The sequence below is a fragment of the Artemia sp. Qi Xiang Cuo genome, chromosome 7 (genome assembly GCF_049724085.1).
Source record: "Artemia sp. Qi Xiang Cuo chromosome 7, ASM4972408v1, whole genome shotgun sequence".
Taxonomy (NCBI): domain Eukaryota; kingdom Metazoa; phylum Arthropoda; class Branchiopoda; order Anostraca; family Artemiidae; genus Artemia; species Artemia sp. Qi Xiang Cuo.
In genome coordinates, this window is record NC_142800.1 from 33,862,002 (window position 1) to 33,882,554 (window position 20,553).

Below are 20,553 nucleotides of genomic sequence, written 5' to 3' on the forward strand. Positions count from 1 at the left end.
AGCAGAGGGGGTCTAAATTTTTGTCATCAGGACATCTACCAGAACAGTCTTAGGACTTCAAGAAAAGCTGATGGAGGCTCAGACATAATTTCCACGGTGCCTATTCTCGGTTCAAACCTGATCTGACCCCAATAGGAGAAGGAAGGTCCCTAAATTATTTTCTTCATTCTATCTTCCAAAAATGTTGGCCAAATCTCAAACAAGACTTGGCGGTAATTAAAGGTAGATGTCCTATCTGTTCCATTTGGGAGTAAGTGCCCAGTCATGGCTTCATGAGGAAGAGAGTCCCCAAAGTCTTGCCACCACAATATTTACCAGAGCAAGCAGTCAGATCTCAGTCAAAATTTCTGGAAAACAAGAGTTATAGTTCTGTTTGTAGCATTTCAGTGTTCAGCTCAAATCCCATTTTTTTGGGACAGGAGTTTGGCACAATCAGGATTTCTGCTACGGCTGTCAGGTTTCATAAAAATTGAACAATGGTTAGAATTTTGGCTATTCGGGGTCCAGATTCACTCCGACCTCCACATAGGAGGGCTCATGCCTTCGGTAGGATCCAGGACATCTAAAGAGGTTGCAGGTTGCTGGATCTCAACATAATTCGGTGAAATGTAAACCGTTAGTGTCAATCTTTTGGTCTTTCGGTTGCAGGGCCTATCCAGCCTCTAAAAGGGAGTGGGTCCCTGAATTCGAGCTATCGGGATGGCTACCAAAAGGAGATGTCGAATAGAACATGACGAAAAGTAAGAGCTGACCTCACTGTTGAAACTTTTTAGGGACTGTACCTAAACCGACTTCTGTTGTGAGGGGAATAATTTTGTAAATATTGAGTGTTCAGTCTAATTACTATGTGGGCTGGAAGAGTTCAGCCAATACTTGTCGATTGCTACAGCTATGGCTCTTGGTGTCCGAGTTTGGTTCGACCACTACGAGGGAATATATAGATTGTTGGTATCCCAACCCCATCAGATCTCAGTTCAATATGGTAGGGATTAGTGATGCTGTTTTAGTTGCGAATTAATGAGATTCCAGTCTTATAAGAGACCTTACAGAGCATTTAGTTTTAGAACCAAATGCCGCACAAGATTTTTGGTTTTGTTTAATCTTTGGGTAAGATGTTTCTTACGGCAGTCAAAGGACGATCTTATGGACGGCTTGTGGCAGCAGGAAATCATTCAAGGTAATCAAAGCAGAAACTATGTGGACGTAGTAATCCGGGTAAAAGCAACCTTCAGTTGTTTGTTCAGACTGTTGCATCGTACACATAAAACTTATTTATGTAGTTTTCAAATTCCAAGACAAACGATAAACATGAAATGGAACCTAAAAGAGTTTACACTGGTGACATAGTAACAAGTTTTGCTTTGCGAATGTGCCTTTACAGGGTGAGAAAGTTCGCTTTGCAAAAGTGATGTATGGTCCAATATTGCAACGGTGGCTACAACCTTACAAGAGCCTAAAGAGCCTATAAAAATTTTCACTTCCTTGTAAAAAGCCTACAGATAGTGAAATTTAAAAATGGAATTGTTACAAATTTGGTCGTGTCTAGGCGATGTCTGGCTTTCATGGCTGCAATGGTAGCTGCAACTTAGTAGATGGCCCATGCAAAGTTAAATTTTAAAATTTGCGGAAAAAGTGTAGTGAGAAGCGTTAATAAACTGGCTGAGAACAACTGCTGATTATTACCTTAAGCTGTATGCTTAAATTTTTAAAGCATTTATATCTCAAGTTTTGTTGACAACGGATATTAAATAATATATTAAATAGTATCATTAAATATTAAATAATAAATAGAATATCAGGGTTGAAAAAACTCGATTTTTCAGCTCTTTGGCCTCTTGATTTAAAAATAATGGGCAACTTCTTCTTAAAAAACTAGTCTTGGCCAAAGAATAAATTATATGGCCCTATTATTTAATATCGTGTTTTTCTTTTGCTTTCGTGTTGTTTCGGCCACGCGCCAGAATTTTGTATCATTAAGGGACATAACTTTAAATATTTTATCTTTAATCCCTTTTTCAGCTTTTTTCCCCAACGGTGCTGGTTGTGAACAAATTCTTTTGCATTAGCAATGTTTTTGTACATTAAAATGGCTATCAAATTTAATTAATTTTTTTTCTACTTTAAACAAAAGTCTAAATAGCATTTTTAAGAAACCTCATAGCTCTTATCCTGCGATTTCAACATTATTCTAATAGCCTTGCGTTTAAATAAACCAATCATATGCTCATTGGGAGACCTCCGGATTCGTCCCCTCTCCCGGAATGTCAATTTTGTTTATTTCAATATCTTTTCTTCAAATAGTCCACTGGTTTTGAGCTACTGACTTATCCACCTCCCGCTCTTCCCACAAAATGTGAGACCCCTCGAAATAAATCACTAGATTTTCCTAACGAAAAATCCGTTTCCTAACGGAAACACAATAAATTTAGACTCTCATTATTTACTTTAACCTTGAATATTACCTATTATTTAAGTGCTATGAAGTATTTTTAACAAAACAAAAAGCGAGTTAAATCCCAATAAAAAAGTTCCTTTTTGTCAACTAAAATAAAGAGAGATATTGAAAGTTCACGCCTCTAGAAACTACCCCAGGCACAGGGTAGACTGTCGCACCTAAAAAATGTCCCAGATGTTGTAATAGATTACGTAAAAAAACCCAGCTCTTTTCAACTGAAAGTAAAGAGCAACATTAAAACTCAAAATAAACAGAAATTATTCTGTATATGAAGGGGTATCCCCCTCCTCAATACCTTGCTCTTCACGCTAAAGTTTTTAGGACTTTCAAAGAAGTTTCCTATTCTAATTAAATGGCCCTTGTGTTTCAGGAGTCATTCTTTAAAAACTTTGAAACAGTGAAACTTTAACGTAAAGAGCAAGGTATCCATGACCTCGCTAACAACTCGTAACGAACTCGGAACTGTTTGATTGCGTGCTTAAACTAAAACATACGACATTTTGTTTTCAAAAATTGACTTCTCCGGTCTTTCAAAAGAAAATCGAAAATGCAAGTTAAGAGAGTGAAAGTCAGGCACATATACGATAAACTTTTGACCTGTGCCCCGCCCCGCCCCCCCCCAAAAAAAACAACAAAGAACATCAATGTTTTTTATGATAATATGCCTATTTTTATGTTGTTTAGGAACTGTGTTGTTCCCCTCCCAAAAAGAATTCCTGCGTATGTGCCTGAGTAAGTCAAGCAGGTAGGTCAAAGTTGTCAAGGCCTCATTTAGTTTCTAGGACTAAATGTTCGAGTGAGTTGTCTGATAAAAGCGAGTTTTTTAATCATAATTATACTAAAAACACGAATAAAGTATAAATGCGGATTGATTTACTGGACTATTTGGTGTCAAGAACAACTTAAAACGTAAATAAAAACGACCCACAGTTAAACTTCTGACAGATTCCAAATACATAGATATACTGTCTTAGGAATGGACATTCCAGCTTGAAAGTCTGAATTCGGATTTGATACGTTTTCTGTGTTTTCAGTACAGCGTAGAACACGCAATAGAACTTTTAATTGCGACAACCTACTCTGTCTCCTGGATAATTTCAGCAGGTTTGATATTTAAACCCAAATCCTTCGGGAAAAAGCTTTTCTTTGTTTCATTTTATAAGTCACACGGTTTATGGAGTAAAATTTCCTATAGCCTATGTAAAAAAAAACGAAAAAAAAAATAAAAAAAGAAAAAAATAAATAAACTTGATGTACATCAATTGATACAAACACGGATGTAAACAATACCTTCAAAACTATATCCTTCCTTGGATTATAATAATTTAACAATAAACGTAAACAAGCATTTTTCAATACCTAAACAGCTGAGAATATGTTGATGACTTTCGTGCACTTCAACCTTCTATTGTTTCTCGTCATCGAAGAGTGTACTCCATTTTAAATACTTGAATTGCAATAAGCTATACGCCCATAGATTTGCTAAATCATGGCACTTATCAATCCACTCGCATTTCCCTTATGTTCAAAGCTACACAACATAGTCTCAATTTTGACTTGTACGACAACGTCATATTCGGAATCTCAATATGGTCCTTAAAGTCACGATCTTTTTTTTTTTTTTTTTTTTATTAAACATGTTTTTTAAACACAAGGACCGTAATAACTGTTATAACTTTGCAAAAAGACACAATGGGGTGGTATCCGGCCAGAGGGAAGTAGGCGCCTCGGACCAACCAATTAGAAAGTACAAAAGAAAAAGCATGTGTTTTAAAGTAATGGCTAAATAAGTACTTTTTTCTTATTAGACACACACACACTCCCCATTAAGAAATCATTTTGACTCCTGCAAAAATCGGGCTTTGGCAACCTTCCAATAAAGTTAATATTATAGATATAAGAAGTAGAAAAAAAATATTTAAAGAAGAATTCATTACCTTGGTGGTTGGGCCCCATTCATATTTGCGTATGGGCCGGTCGTGTAGGCATTGTTGTAATTATGATAACCGTTTTGATATGGACGGAATGTAGACTGATAATTCTGAAATAAAACAAATTTTTTCACAACAGAAAGAAGTTCCATTCAGCAGGAAATTTAGCTGATCCTTAGGAATAAATATCTTCTGTTAACTATTAAAAGACAACATTAACTTTCTATTCACGCACTTCCATGGGAGGGTGCCTTTGGGAACTGGTGGATCATATAATGCTTTTTGATAAGTTAAAGCGAATGGATATCTCCATATTGTTTTCCTCGTTCTGTCCGATTTGGTCGACAATTACAACCCAACAGTGCAAAATGGCCTAAACAGCAGTTTATTGAAGTGCGATCTCTATTGCTACTTAAAATGCGCGCTAGAAATGGAAAAAACAAATCTGCTTGAAGGCTCAATGAGCCTTTACTCAATTTCCTACAACCACACCAGAGGCGTAATTTGCTCCGGGGCAGGGGGCGCAAGTTCCCCAGGCCCCAGTTACCCCCCCAGCTGAAATTCGGCGTCTTCAAAAATCTTGTCAATTCTTAAGATAGACCTATATAACTCAAGTATCCGCAGAAACAGATCAGTTTTTTTTAGTATACATATTTAAGTTTTCTTAAGTATATATATTGTCACTGTCATTTTCAATTGACGGGAAAATCGGCTCCAACTTTGTCCCCCCCCCCAGGATGTTGAAGAAATTACGCCACTGAACCACACCTGAACAAAATATCCGGTAGGAGGGGGGAAGGGGGATGACAGGCCAAAAAATCCACAAAACTCCACTAGTAAATTTTCAAAATATTCGTAATCAACATGGTCGATTTAGTCTGAAACCTCTCTCAGATCACTTATACCCCTTAAATCATTATTTTGTCAGATTTTCAAGTTTGACTTCCCGACTATATACTGTACATAAATGTATCAAGCGTCAAATGAGGTAACCCGATAAATTGTATTTTCCAAATTATTGTCTGTTAATCTACTTATCATGGTTGCAGCAGTAGCTGCAACCAAATGACAAAAAATGCCATCTGACACTGATTCTGCAATGGTAACTATTATTACAGTTTGTCTTAAAAGTAGAAGTTTATTGCGAAAATAAATTTATGGTGATTTCGAAAAAAGCCTGAAATCCCTCGAAAATGGCGTCATATCAAAATGAAAAGTTCAACATTGGAATCAGCATGGTCGAAAACCATTAAAGGGAAATTATAGTCCCCCACCTTGAACAACAAGGAAAATCACTTTTTTGCATGGGTACTAGCACTTTACTGAAAACACAAAACAATATAGGAGGTTAGTTACTGTTAAAGTAAACCATTTAAGGACACTTTTAACAGTGTAAAAATAAAGCATTTTAGGATCGTTGCTTTTTTTCGTTTAATTTGGAATCAATTCTGCACAATGAGCACAGTTCAATGATTGACTGTCGTTTTGGATTTAAAAAAGACACTTTATGATTATTTGTAGACAAGTTTGAAGTGAACCAATCTTAATAGTATTAGGACTACAGACTCAGTTTAGAATCTGTATCCTAACTTAAATTCTCCGTTGTACAGAGAGAAATAACAGGATTTCCAGAGTTCATATTATGGTTTATTTGTTCTTTATTTCGAGTAATACTAGGTGAGACCAATATACTACCTGATGAATTTATCCATAATCTCTGTTTGATGTTTAATGATTTTGTGTCTATTAAAATAACTTTTTGTTTATACTTGAAATTAAGATAAATTTAAGTGTACAGTGGAAGGTACTGAAATCACAGCTCGTGTAAGACTATGAAAAGTGTTACAGATTAGTTTGTTGTTGTGAGGCTAGGTACTCACTTTTGACTCATAATCAATATTCTTTCTTTTTTATACTTGGATTTTGTTTTCAATAAAGCGCTAGTTTTCTATAATCCTACAAACATAGAGAAATATCACCAGTTGGTTTACACTAGTTTTATCGATATATGATAGGCTGTAAAGTAATATTTTTTGTTCATTTTAAGTTTCATCTTCGCTCTTTACTTCCTTCAGGAAATCTTTGCTTTTTAAATTAATTTTATATGGACTACATACGTGATTACGAACGATATGTGCCACTGCAGAACAATATTTCTTCAACAACAAGGAAGTGTATTAATAGGTTTTTCGGTATTTTAAACTAAGAGGCTATTCCGGTTCGTTCAATGCCATTTTTTCTAAATTGCTGTTTTCGGCGAGAAATATTAAAAATTGACCCTTTGGCATGGCCCATTTTTTCAAAAAGGGGAATAAAACCAAAAATTCGAGCAAGACTTCTCCTTGATTTTTATAGCCACTGGTTTGACGCGGTCATTTCTCAAAAAAAAAATCGGAAAAACTAAAAAAAAAAACATATCTTTGACATTTCTCTGGAAAAGTACAAAACTTCTAAATTTTACAAGCATATTTTAATGGGACAACTTATGAGATCGGTTCGTGCTCTTCCTTTTATCGTACTTTCTGTAATTTTCATGTGACTCCCATCTCTGACAAAGATAATTTCATTTATACGATTAAGGAGTAACATATTTGTTACTTGAATATATTTGAATATATTGAATATATTTGTTAGTTCTTACTCTTTTTTTTTGTGTATACTGAAGCAGGGTTGCCTGCATGACATGCGTTTTTTTTTTTAATGACTGCTTCAGAAAAGCAGCTTTTGTTATACATTCGGAATCGATCATGTACACATATGACATGTTTTCAAGATCGCCCCCCCCCCAAAAAAAAACATAAAAAACCCTCAAGATTTTTCTGATTGTCACGAACGTTTCATATACTTTTCATATAAGTGGCTTATTTTAGGCGCTTAGTCCCCCTCCTCCTCTGTGTCCCCTCCCTCCTCTTCCAAATGAAAGTCCTGCGCACGTGCTTGGTTCGAAGGTTTTTTGTTTGTTATTTTTTCTCAACTACTCCTAATTAGTCATTTGCTGTTACTAAAAAATATCATCCTTCAGCAAGAACCGCCAAAATCTTTCCATTTTGACCAGCACAGAATTTTGACAAAATGTCAAACTGGTTGATGTAATTTTGTGCCATAAATAAAAACAACCAGCTTTTAGGATATCGAGTTTTTTTTTTTTGGGGGGGGGAGGGAGAAGACAAAGAACCCCGAACTTTTCGGCTTTCTTAGGTTTTTAAGAGTGATACGCAGTTCAGTTACCTGGTTGCTTTTGAAAACTTTATAAACTGAGCTAAAGGATAAAAGTTTATGTCGTTTTGGGACGTCGATATTTATTATTACGGAATTTCAAGAGCTTTGACGGTAAAACATAAAATATTTGAAGCGGAGTTAATCCTTTTGCCTTACCAAGGACTCTTTCACTATATTAGTTTCCCGATATAAATACTATTAAATTCATACTTTCTTAGATGGGTAAAGTGTAGCCTGACATTTTCATCGTTAATTTAAATATACCCATTATAGATATTGCTTTACGTGCATTAATATTTCAGCAATAACCATTTACGAAATTATTTCCAATACAATTCGTATTTACAATTCATATTCTTTTATTAACGACACTACTTATTTCATAACTAATCCCGGCCACACCTGGGAAAGAAAACCGTCATGGGTCGGCGTTGCAAGCAACATTTGACTAATGGAACTTCCGAGAACCAGGCTCAGAGAAATGCCTCTCCAAAGGAAATACTACACTACGGGTGTGGTGACTTGATTCTAGTTAAATATTTACTATTGTTAATGGAACTGGCTCATCAACCAATCAGAAGGAAGAGGCTAGCTCATAAGAGACGAAATTTGAGTCGACCAGTATTTGCTGATATAAAAATGATGAAAAAGCTGTATTTTGGATGACAAAAACGACCGCACTAATCAGTCTGAAGGTTTATGGAGTCAGGTTAAACACTTGATTATAAATTGAACAGGAAAAGGTTTTTATTGCAAAATCAGCCTTCAACTTAACAAGTTATGTTAAATCTTCAAAATAAACAAAATACTGTTTAGCCAGGCTAGGAGGTCAGTGGCATAGGAAAGGTGGGTTTAAAAATGAATCGAGAAAACTGCATAAAAATTATACCTTTTGATTATTTGATAACTACCAAATATCACACTTCGACAGAAACCCTCACACTTCGACAAAAACCCCTCACACTTCGACAGAGTAATTAGTTTCCATGGAAAAAAAAAAGTTTTATTATAGATTTAGGAGGGTGGCATTTAGGAGGCCTTCTTACAAATCGCACATTAATGCAAGCAAACAATAGCTACTTAAATAAATGAAAACAGTTAAACTTCCATTGCTTCTTAAGTTTTAACGTCCTCTAGACCTAAGGAGGGCCATTGAAATTTTAATGTAAAGGGGGGTGAAAAAAATTTGCCAGATAAGTTCCATGTTATTTTTTCGAAGTGGTGAAATTTTTTTTATTTTGATACGTCTTCTAAGAGAAGGGGCTGACTCCCCCTCCCTGTGGGCACTTGTCCGCAACAACCCAACTTGCTAAAGAGCGATGTGTTTTTGATATATTTTTTCCTCTGTCTCATCATGGTTGCAGCAGCAGCAGCAACCAGGTAAAGAGCGATCCACAGCTCATAGTAACCAAAAGTTAAAAACGTGTTTTGAAAAAGCCTGCCTAATGAGAAAAAATTTCCATCTGACATTGATTTAGGGATGGTAACTATTATTTCGGTTCATCTTAAAAGTAAAAGTTTACTTCAAAAACAAATGTATGGTAATTTCGAAAAAAACCTAAAACCCCTCGAAAATGGCGCCAGATCGAAATAAAAAATGCACCTTTGGAATCAGCACGGTTGAAAGCCATGAATTGGGGATTTACAATACCCCACCTTGAACTGCAAGAAAAATCACTTTTTTGCATCGGTAACACTGATGTGCTTCACTTGTTTTTCTTTTTTTTCAGGGCTAGGAAGTAACCAGAACATCATAGAGCGATGTTTAATGGCTCATTTTAAATCTATTTCATATCTACCCACTTTTTATAAATTCCACCACCTGTAAGGACCATATGGCACTAAAAATAGCACTTTTTGCACCATTTCTCCAGGGGCGGGGTAAGCGGGCTACCAGAACATTGTAGACAGGTGCTAAATAGCTCATATTAAAGCTGTTGCTCACATCTAAGTTTTTCTTATAAATTCTACCATCTGCAAGTGCCAAACAGCACTAAAAACGGCATTTTTAGTGCCATGTCTCAAGTTGAAAATCTTGGAAGTATAAAACGGTACCATAGTAATAATTATGGTCCCAAACCCTAACTGGAGGTTTACAAGAACCCCTCCCGTATACTCCCCTCCCAGCCCCTTTAGTAAGTTTCATTAGTCCGTTGGGAGAATTCGCTATGAACTCTTTGTCTTTAACGCGGTCAGCCGACGTTGAGGCTCGCAAAAATGATTTTAAAGATATTGAATGTTCTTAATAGAAAGAAATTCATAGAATAACAAATAATTGGATTAATAAATTCCAAACGACTATTTCTTGGCGTAACCCCCTTCCCTCATCCTGTTCACAAAAGTTCAGCTTCACTAAATACAGTTTAATGCTCTCACTCTTTAAAAAAGAAACCTTAATTAACTCAACGTCTTATAATAGACAATTACAAATGTATCTGCCGAATAAGGTCCAATAACTACAACTATGCCTATAAGATCCAATAAATATGCGTCCAATAACAATAACTATGTTCAATAGTCCCTAGGAAAAGGGCTGTAAGTTACGAACTTATAGTCCTACAGAAAACAATTCTAGGTGGGAGCAAAGGGCTAGCTAAGCCGGGAAATTTCCACGGCGGTGGTGGGCATTCAGGTAATAAGTCTTGAATCTCTGTCCCTAGACAGCATAGGAAATTTATTGGGGCACCTCAAAGTGGTGCATTGCTGTAAAAATTACTGAGCTACCTGGCGAGCAAGGTAGTGGCCGACGCACTTCGGGTGACCGCAAGACTGAGGACCTTGTGGTGTACCTTATCCCCAAGAAACACCCGATAATGATAGCAAATATGATGATTTAAAGTTTGGCTACAGTATCCCCGGTATTAGGCAATGTGATGAGAATGAAAAACTAGTCAAACACTGTACTTGCTATTATCTAATCAAGCGCATAAAACCGAAAGATTGGCTACATGAACCTATGCCCAGTTAAATGTTCATTGACAAGAGCTGCTGTGTCGGATGAATTTACCCTTTATAACCTTTATATTCTGCGCGTCATTGAGACAAGACTTAATAAACTTAGCATCTTGACTCTTACATGCTCGCCTGGGAAGGCGGTCTCTTTTTATAACTCAGGATCGGTAGATGGATCTGGTCGAGCAAGAGTAAGTATCCTGTTGTCCCCCAAAGCAGTTACTAGGTTCATGGAATATGAGCCTGTGTCCGAGAGAATCGTACGGGCAAGAATTAAAGGTCGCACGAACAATCTGACTGTCCTTAGCGTTTACGCCCCAATAAGAGATGCCACTGAACAGCAAAAAAAACAGTTTTACAGTGACCTGCAGACAGTCATTGATAAGATTCCCCGGAAAGATATCCTTCTAATTGGAGGCGACTTCAATGCCAGAATTGGCAGAAAGCTAAATAACTCGGAACATGTGATCGGAAAGCACAGCCTTGCAGACAGGTGCATAAATGGAAACAGGCATTTGCTGTTCGCAATGCAGAACAATTTCGCTGTGGCTAACACTTGGTTTAGGCACAAGCCGTGTCATACGTATACATGGGAATGCCGCGATGGAAGAGTAAAGGCCCAAATAGAGTATCTCCTTGTATCCCGACGATAGAAATCTATGGTGGTGGACTCGAGAGCTCACAGAGGTGCTTACATGGGATCGAAAAATGGATCTGACCACATACTTCTGAATAAAGGACTAAAGTACAGACTTAGTTCAAGGAAGGTTACAATGCCGAGCCAGAAAATAGACGTGTCGAAGTTGAAGGTAGATGAGTACTAAAGAGCATTTGTCCTTGAAATCTCAAACCGCTTCGCTATCCTTCAAGATGGTACCGAGGAGGCAATCCCGACTGATCAGTGCCTCAAGATAAAGATTGGGAAGAAATGGAGCAAATTCAAGGACCACATCATTGAAGCTGCCTCAAACATACTTGGGTTTGTCAAGCGTAAAACCCAGAAATGGATTTCAGAAAAGACACTCAAACTCTCTGCCAAGAAAAAGGAAATGACCAACAAGAAGTCCCCCACATACAAAGCGCTACGACAAGGATGTCAAAAATCGGCAAAATCTGACAAAAAAGGCTACTGGTCTAATATTGCCAGTGATATGGAAAGAGCCGCATCATGGAACGATACACGAAAACTCTATCAGATACTTGGAGAATGCACTGGGAAGAAGAAGCAAAGTACCATCCCCTCGCTTAAGGTGAACGATGGGAAAATACTCACAAGCAGCGAGGAACGTATCGAAAGATGGCGAGTTCATTTCCAAGAGCTATTGAGACCAGGAGACAATAGTAATCGAAAGCAACCACTTACAGCACCGCAGAACCCCCCGCACAACCAGGCTTATGAAAAAGTATGTACGGACCCAACCTCCAGGGATGTAGTAATTAAGGCGATCCAAGTTTTGAAAAACCATAAAAGCCCAGGAATAGATGGGATTCCTGCCGAGTTACTGAGAGCTCTCCCCGAGGTGGCGGTGGATGAACTTCATAGCGTGATAACCGAAGGCTGGGACAATGAATACATCCAAAATGACTGGAAGACCTCAATAATCGTCCCTATCTTCAAAAAAGGAGACCGAATGGACTGCAAAAACTACCGAGGTATATCCCTTATCCCCATTGCTGCCAAGCTGTTCGTAGTCATACTCTTAAATAGATTCAAAGACACCAGAAACAGCCGAACGCGACCCAACCAAGCAGGATTCAGGCCAGGCATGGGCTGTTGTGACCAGATTTTTAGCCTGTGACAGATCCTTGAGCACCAGTTCAAAGCCCAGCAAGAAACAATCTAAATCTTCAAAGACCTCATTACCGCGTTTTATTCGGTCCGTCATGACGCAATATAGGAAGCTATGGGAGAGGAGAGTGTGCCTGAGAAAATCATCAATCTGTTAAAGGTCTACTATGATGGAACAAATGCCCGGGTAAGAGTCGATGGCAATCTTTCAGATCTGGTCCTGATCGAGGAAGGTGTACGTCAAGGCTGTGTCCTTTCACCAACTTTGTTCAACTTCGTCATCGATTGGATCCTCAGGGTCCTGGACAAGTATAAAGGCATAGCAGTAAGCCCGTCCCTCTTCATCACTGATCTTGACTATGCTGACGATGTGGACATGCTTGCTGAGTCTGATTCAAAAGCCAAGGCTATGATAAATGATGTGGCAGTCATAGCACTCTCGACTGGTCTCCAAATAAGCCTACCAAAAACAAAATCCCTGCGAACAGATGGGATGGATGAACCCCTGTGACTCTAAATGGCAATCAGATAGAGGACGTCCAGTCGTTCAAATACCTCGGATCGATGGTAAACCCTGCCGGTGAATCTTCAGAAGAAATCCAGAGCCGCATATCGTCAGCCTGGAGTGTCTTCCTTCAATTACGGAAGTATCTCTGGAACCGGAGCGAAATATCGCTACGTACAAAGCTCCGAGTGTATGAAGCTATGGTTCTCTCTGTCCTCCTCTATGGATGTGAAACTATGGATGCAAAGCAGCCGAAGCGTTGAGCTTGAATATATTCGACCACAAATGTATGCCCTATATCCTGGGTATCCGCCTCTCAGATAGAATCTCGGATGAAGAAGTAAGGAGAAGATGTGGGGATCGCCCACTTGTCTCTGACATTGTTAAGCATAGGAGACTGAGATGGTTTGTCCACACAATGCGCAGGCCAGATGACCATTTAAGCAAAAAATGCCTCAAATTTCTACCACTACTTGCATGGAAGAAGAGGGCAGGAGGCCAAAAGAAGACGTGGCTAGCAACAGTTAAGTCTGATCTGGAGCCAATCGGGGCATTCCGAAAATACGGCCGTCGCTGGGATCGCCAGTGGCTGGAAATGGTGGAGCCTGCCACCCTCGAGTGGAACCGATGGAAGGAGAATTGTCGTCATCTGCTGGGCACCACGATGAGTCTGGATGCGGCTTGAACGTGCAACAAGCACAAGTAAGTAAGATTATTTTTCTGATAATTCACTATTTTTGTAAATTTGATGCACTTATTTTTTAAACTTGTCAAGCATATTAATTCAAAAAAGAATGGAGGACATCCAGTTTCAAGGGTCGCAACAACATTCCTAGCAGATCACTAAATACGAACCCCAGCCCCTTGCCGCTTATGAGTTGGAGAAGTATAGGCATAAAGGCTGTATATTCAAAGAAAGATTGCTGATTATTATATTTAGGCTACTTATTCATACTATTTACTTATTTTTACTATTCAATAGACAGGATAAAACTATTTGTAGTGTATACATAGAAGTCACATTTACTAAAAACCTATTTGCATTTATTTTTCTGCGATATTTTTCTAGTTGTCAGGTTACTTTCCAACTGTTCCTTGTTTATTGCTATTAATTTAAAAAACTTTTTCCACAAAATAAGTTTTTCAAAGAAAAGTAAAGAATTCCAGTAAACAAAAATGAGCAAAAATAAAATCAAATAATCTACCAAGCGTGAAACTACCACAAATCAGCATTGATAAATAAATGAAAACCAAAACGAACAGAAATTACAATAATTAACCGAGTCAATCTCAAAACGACCAGAAATTAACACGAGTTGGGCGCAAAACCCCTATGCTTTCCAAAGGCCAGGACAAAATTTGCACTTTACTGAAAAAAATATGAATATTTTTACTCTTATAACTTTAATAAATCAAATATTATTAACATTTTGATTACTAAATATCAGTATATGTATACTAAACAGACAATGTACATTCATTTGTATTTTTTCAGTAAAGTGCAAATTTTTTTTCTGGCCTTACGAAGGCATAGGGATTTTGAGCCCTATTTAAATTAGTTTCTGCTCGTTTTTAATTTGATTTGGTTATTTATTGTAATTTCTGTTCGTTTTGGGCTTCTTTTATTTATTTATGCTGATTTGTGGTAGTTTCACGCTTGGTAGATCATTTGATTTTATTTTTATTCATTTTTTGTTTAATGGAGTTCTTTACTTTTATTTGAAAAACCTATTTTGTGGAAAAAGTTTTTTAAATTAATTTCTGTTCGTTTTATATTGACATAGTCTTTTCAGGTAAAAAGATTTTAGAACCTTAAATCTTTTCTTTCTTTAAGAATTTACTAGTTTGGCCTGTTATTTCTACGCCGGAGAAAAATTTTCAGCCATTTTTAACAACATAAAGCCTTTTACAAATCTGAACACAAATAGTAATGTTTAATTTAGTTTCATAGCTTCTCTAGTTGACCTGAAATGGAAAACTTGACACCATTCGCCTAAAAATCTGTTTACTTTCTTTGATAGCATGGATACACTTACACTACTTTGATTTGGTTAAAATTTAAGAGCAGAAATGGGAGGGTTGGTGTGGAACGGTGGGCGTGGGAGAGTGCGAGTGGAAGGGGGAATAGTTGCCCTCCAATCACTTTCGACTATTAAAAAGGGCATCAGCCCTATCTATTTTCAATCGAATGAGTCCTTTTTGAAGTTCCCACGGCAACTCCTTCGATACAAACTTCCCTGGTCTAAACAACAACATCAACAAATAATAATACACTATACCCACATCGATCTTTACTATAAAAATGTCAAGCCGTCCAATCAATTTCGACTATTAAAAGGGCACTAGGCCTTTCGATTTCCAATTCAATGAGCCCTTTTGCAAACGACAACGCTTTCTATAAACACCTTATATGCCCCCAGGGCATAAATTACAACCCTTACCCTAAGGTCTGTTAGGGTGGATGTCATCCTCTAAGACCGAATTTCCAGAACTTTCAACTACGTTAAACGACATGGCTATCTCAAAATTTTGATTGGATGTGTTTGGGGAAATGGTGGGCGTGAGAGGGGTGTTACTCGCCTTCCTATCACTTTCGACTATTAAAAAGGGCACAAGCAACTCCAATTTCAAATTGAATGAGCGCTTTTCGAAGTTTCAACGACAACTTCTTCGATACGAAGTGCCCTACTCTAAAGGAAAAAATTAATAAATAATACATTGTGCCAACATCGTTCTTATATGCCCCCAGGGAATAACTGGAAACAATTGCCCTGAGGGTTGGGGGGAGGGTGTCCTGCTCTTTACTTAGTCCCAATTTCTCGCCTGTTTCTCGGCTGTCCCTGTTCTATATTTGTTCGGGCTGACAGTGATTTATGTAACAACTTTCTATACAATCTTTATGTGCCCCCAGGGCATAACTTACAACCCTTGCACTCAGCTTTCTAGGGGTGTTATCACACTAAAATACCCAACTTCCGGAATTTTCAACTACATTGAACAAAATGGATATCTAAAAATTTTTGATTGGATGTGTTTTGGGCATAAGAGGGGCGTTGGTCGCTATCCATTCACTTTCGACTATTAAAAAAGGCACTAATCCTTTCAATTTCCAATGGAATGAGCCCTTTTGAAGTTTCTACGACAACACTTTCAATCAAAACTGTACATGCCCCAGGGCATAACTTACAACCCTTGCCCTGAGGGCTGTGGGGAGAGGGGTTGTCATCCTCAAGGACCTAATTTCCAAAACTTTCAACTACGTTGAATAAAATCGCTATCTAAAAATTTTGATTGGATATGTTTGGGGAAAAGGTTGGCGTGAGAGGGGGGTTAGTTGCCCTCAAATCACTTTCGACTATTAAAAAGGGTACAATCCCTTTGAATTTCAAAACGAATGAGCCCTTTTTCAAGTTTTTACGACAGAGATTTCAATAGAAACCTTATATGCCCCAGGGCATAACTTATAATCCTTGCCCTGAGGATTGTGGGGGAGTGTCCTCCTCAAAAATATATTTTCTATCGGGAAATCAACTACGCTGAACAAAATGGCTATCTCCAAATTTTTATTGGATGTGTTAGGGGGAATCATGGGTGTGGGGGGGGGGGGCTAGTTGCCCTCCAATCACTTTCGACTATTAAAAAGGGCACTAGCCCTTTGACTTTCCAATCAAATGAGCTTTTTTTGAAGTTTCTACAGCAATGCCTCCTTTAAAAACCTTATATGCCCCCAGGGCATAACTTAAAACCCTTGAGGGCTGTGGGGGAGCTTCCTTATCAAAAACACTTTTTCTGTGTGTAAATTAAACCCGTTGAAAAACATAGAATACTAAAGAGGGTGTTTGAAGGTACTGCGGAAAATCATGGGTGTGGGGAGGGGGGGCTCGTTGCCCACCCAAATATATTAAAGATCAAAAAGGGCACTAGCCCTTCAAATATAAAATCGAATCAGCCATTTTTGAAGTTTCTACGGAAACGCCTTCTATAAAAACCATATATGCCCCCAGGGCATAACTTAAAACCCTTGCCCTGAGGGTTGTGGGGGAGTGTCCTCCTCAAAAACATATTTTCTATCTGGATATCAACTACACTGAACAAAATGGCTATCTCAAAATTTTGATTGAATGTGTTTGGGGGAATGATGTGCGTGAGGGGGGGCCTAGTTGCCCTCCAATCACTTTCGATTATGAAAAAGGGCACCAGAACTCTCAATTTCCAATCGAATGAGCCCCTTTTGAAGTTTCTACAACGACCCCTTCCATATGAAGTGCCCTACTCTAAAGGAAAAAAAAGATAATAGATAGTACATTATGCCAACATCGTTCTTATATGCCCTCAGGGCATAACTTAAAACCCTTGCCCCGAGGGTGGTGGGGGAGTGTCCTCCTTAAAAACATATTTTATATCTGGAAATCAACTACGCTGAACAAAATGGCTATCTCAAAATTTTGATTGGATGTGTTTTGGGGAATGATGGGCGTGGGGGGGAGGGGGCTAGTTGCCCTTCAATCACTTTTGACTATTAAAGAAGGCACCAGCCACTCCAATTTTCAATCGAATGAGCCCTTTTCGAAGTTTCTAAGACAACTCCTTTGATAAGAAGTGCCCGGCCGAAGAAAAAAAAAAACACATTGTGCCCACATCGATCTTTACTTAGGCAGCGCTAGCGCGCTGCCTATGATTCCACACACGCATGTCTAAAGTTTTTTGGTGTTTAACGGGGAGGGGAGAGAGATGTTTAGTGAAGTAAGTCAGACATACGAACATTTTGCTTCGGTTTTGAAAACCTTAAAAATCTTCTTTAGAAAAATAGTTACTCTTTCCTAACTGTCAAGGTTATCGACATTCAAAAATCGTGTACACTATTTTGTGTAGCATGGGTTTCTCGGCACAATTTGAAAAACGATCAAAATTGAAAAAAAAAGTTTTTTCAACTGAAAGTAAGCAGCGACATTAAAACTTAAAACAAACGGAAATTATCCCGTATATAATGGGGCTGCCCCCCCCCCCAAGAAAAAATTAAAAAGATCACAGCAGTGTTGGTTCTACATTAAGTTGAACGGACAAAGATTAATTTAAAAAAACAAAGTGTTTCTGAGGGAAGTAAAGGGCTAAGTTGAAACTTGAAACGAACAAAAATTATTGCTTCACAGACTATCTAACATATATCGATAAAAATAGCACAAAATAAACTAACTGGTTATATTTCTCTGTGCTTGTAGGATTATAGAAAACTAGCGCTTTACTGAAAACACAAAACAATATAGGAGTTTTGGTACGACAAAAGTAAACCGTTTAATGACACCTTTTACAGTATAAAAATAAAGCATTTTAAGATTCTTTTCCTTTTTCGTTTCATTTGGTATCACTTCTGCACAATGGCTTCTGCACAAAGTCCAACGAATGGCTCTCGTTTTGGTTATGAGAAGGATCTGTATGATTAGTTTGTAGACAAGTTCGGAGTAAAGCCATCTTGATAGTATTAGGACTATAGACTCACTTTAGAATTTGTGTCATAACTTTAAATTCTTTGTTGTATAGAAATAAATAACCAAATTTCCAGAGTTAATATTATGGCTTATTTTATCTTCACTTCGAGTAATACTAAAGCGTATTTCTTACAAGCATAATTGTATATTACTCACTATTGGTATTATAGCTGGTGAGACCAAATGTTACCTCATAAATCAATCCAAAATTTCTGTATGCTAATCAATGACTTTGTGGTTGATAAAAAAAAAACATTTATTTTTATGCTTATATTTTCAAGATAAATTTAATTATATAATGAAAGTTACTGACATCACAGCTGGTGTAAGACTACTAAAAGCTTTATAGATTAGCTTGTTGTTATCAGGCTACGTACTCACTTTTGACTGTTAAATCAATATTTTTTTTTATATTTGGCTTTTGTGTTTTCAGTAAAACTCTAGTTTTTAATAATCCTACAAACATAGGGAAATATAAATAGTTGGTTCATTTGAAGTAGTTTTACTGATATATGTTAGATAGAATGTGAAGCAACAGTTTTTGTTCGTCTTAAGTTTCGACTTCGCTCTTTACTTCCCTCAGAAAAACTTTGTGTTTTTTAAATTAATTATATAACAGGATCAACTTGGGAGAGGGCTGATTCGATCACAAATGCTCATACCTAGTTCCCTTTAAGTGACGGATCGGATCAGATGGCACCCAACCGTCCTATATGCTCCAAAGGCCTCGCATGGTAGCAGGCAATTATTTCAAGAAGGACAGGTTATGCAATACTCTGGGGACAAGGGTTCCAGATTGTACGTGTAGCCTGTTTAAAAAGTCTTCGTACATAGATCTTAGTGGAAAGGTGGAAGCCGTTAGATCTTGTTTAAATAAGAAAAAATATTCAAGGACTGACAATTTGCATAATCCGAGCGCCCCGGGTGGAGACTATATTCAAGAGAAGATTCACCCAATATCGGTCGCAGTTATAAAAATTAAAAAGCATTCGACTCCACAGAACGCCCAACTTTGTGGCAGATCCTGATCTTCTACAGTTCTTCAGCGATGCTGGTCCATCTTATATTTGCATTATAATGAAGAGACGGACTGCTGCGTAAGATCCACACAAGACAGAGTGTTTAATAGTCGCGAATCAAACAATTATTTATACTGTCTCTATTCTTGCTCTTTCTCATAGTCGACTGTATATATAGACAAACAAATGGATATGCGATCCAGATCGGCTATACTAGTGCAGAATTTTGAATTTGAACGCATTGGTTTGCTATATCCATAATGAAACACGATGCAAGAGGATTTAAACAAACTAGAAGATTGAGCTGTACAATTCGGACTGCGTGTAAACGCCCCTAAGCGAAAGGGATTAAACTAGCAACTCGCCTATGAACAACTTGGAATTGGACCCATAGAAAAAGTTACCGATACCGGGTACCTTGGGAGCGCAGTCACATGTATTGATGATTCTAAGAAAGAGAACTCTCATACGTCTGGCAAGCTCAGCATTCCAACGACCTACCCCGGTCTGGAGGTCAGCTAAACACTCGCTCCAGATGGAACTGTGTTTGTTCCGTACCAATGTACTATCAGTTTTAACATATGTAACTGGGCTGAGCTGCTACCTGAAATTTGCATCTGCCTACAAAGGACACTAAGCCTTAATTGGGCAGACAGAAAAACCAACAAGAAAACCCGTCAATACACAAATCAGACAGACGTACCCGGTGTGATTGGACAACGAAGACGGCAGTACCTAGGACATGCAGCCAACAAGCCAGCATTGAGATTACCCAACACGCTTCCCTGAGCTGAAAGGGCAAGAAGTACACTGCAAAATTCCCAAAGAGTTAGACAGGCATGCCATCCGTACAATCATAATTTCATCGTGGGAAGATATCTGCATTACTGCTCACACGCAGCTCTAAACTGACACCTTTTGTGCCTCTGGATGTACAGAAAAACCTAGGATCTAAGGACAAAAGAAAGTGAGGAGAAAGTACATTCGATCTTAAATGTTAATATTTAACGAATGTTTGAAGTATCAATTTCATCAGTTTCGTGCGCCAAGGAAGTTTGGATGCAACGTGGTACATTTTTGATGAGTAGCCTGTAACTTTTTAGGCGGGTTTTCAGATTAAAAATTATGTAGGTTTACAAGGCACAATTTTATGGCAGCAAAAATAGTGTCTTAGAGGTTGAAATACATGATGTAAGG

The 20,553-nt window shown here is 37.9% G+C and overlaps 1 protein-coding gene across 2 annotated transcripts in view; it reads right to left on the reverse strand.

Moving 5' to 3' along the window:
* LOC148950190 (uncharacterized) overlaps window positions 1–20,553 on the reverse strand; it is a 117,930-nt gene that overhangs the window by 45,823 nt on the left and 51,554 nt on the right. For both annotated transcript variants that reach the window (XM_089091498.1, XM_089091499.1), the window contains exon 5: window positions 4,393–4,496. In XM_089091498.1, coding sequence (XP_088947624.1) covers window positions 4,393–4,496 — 104 coding nt within the window. The remainder of the gene's footprint in view (window positions 1–4,392; window positions 4,497–20,553) is intronic.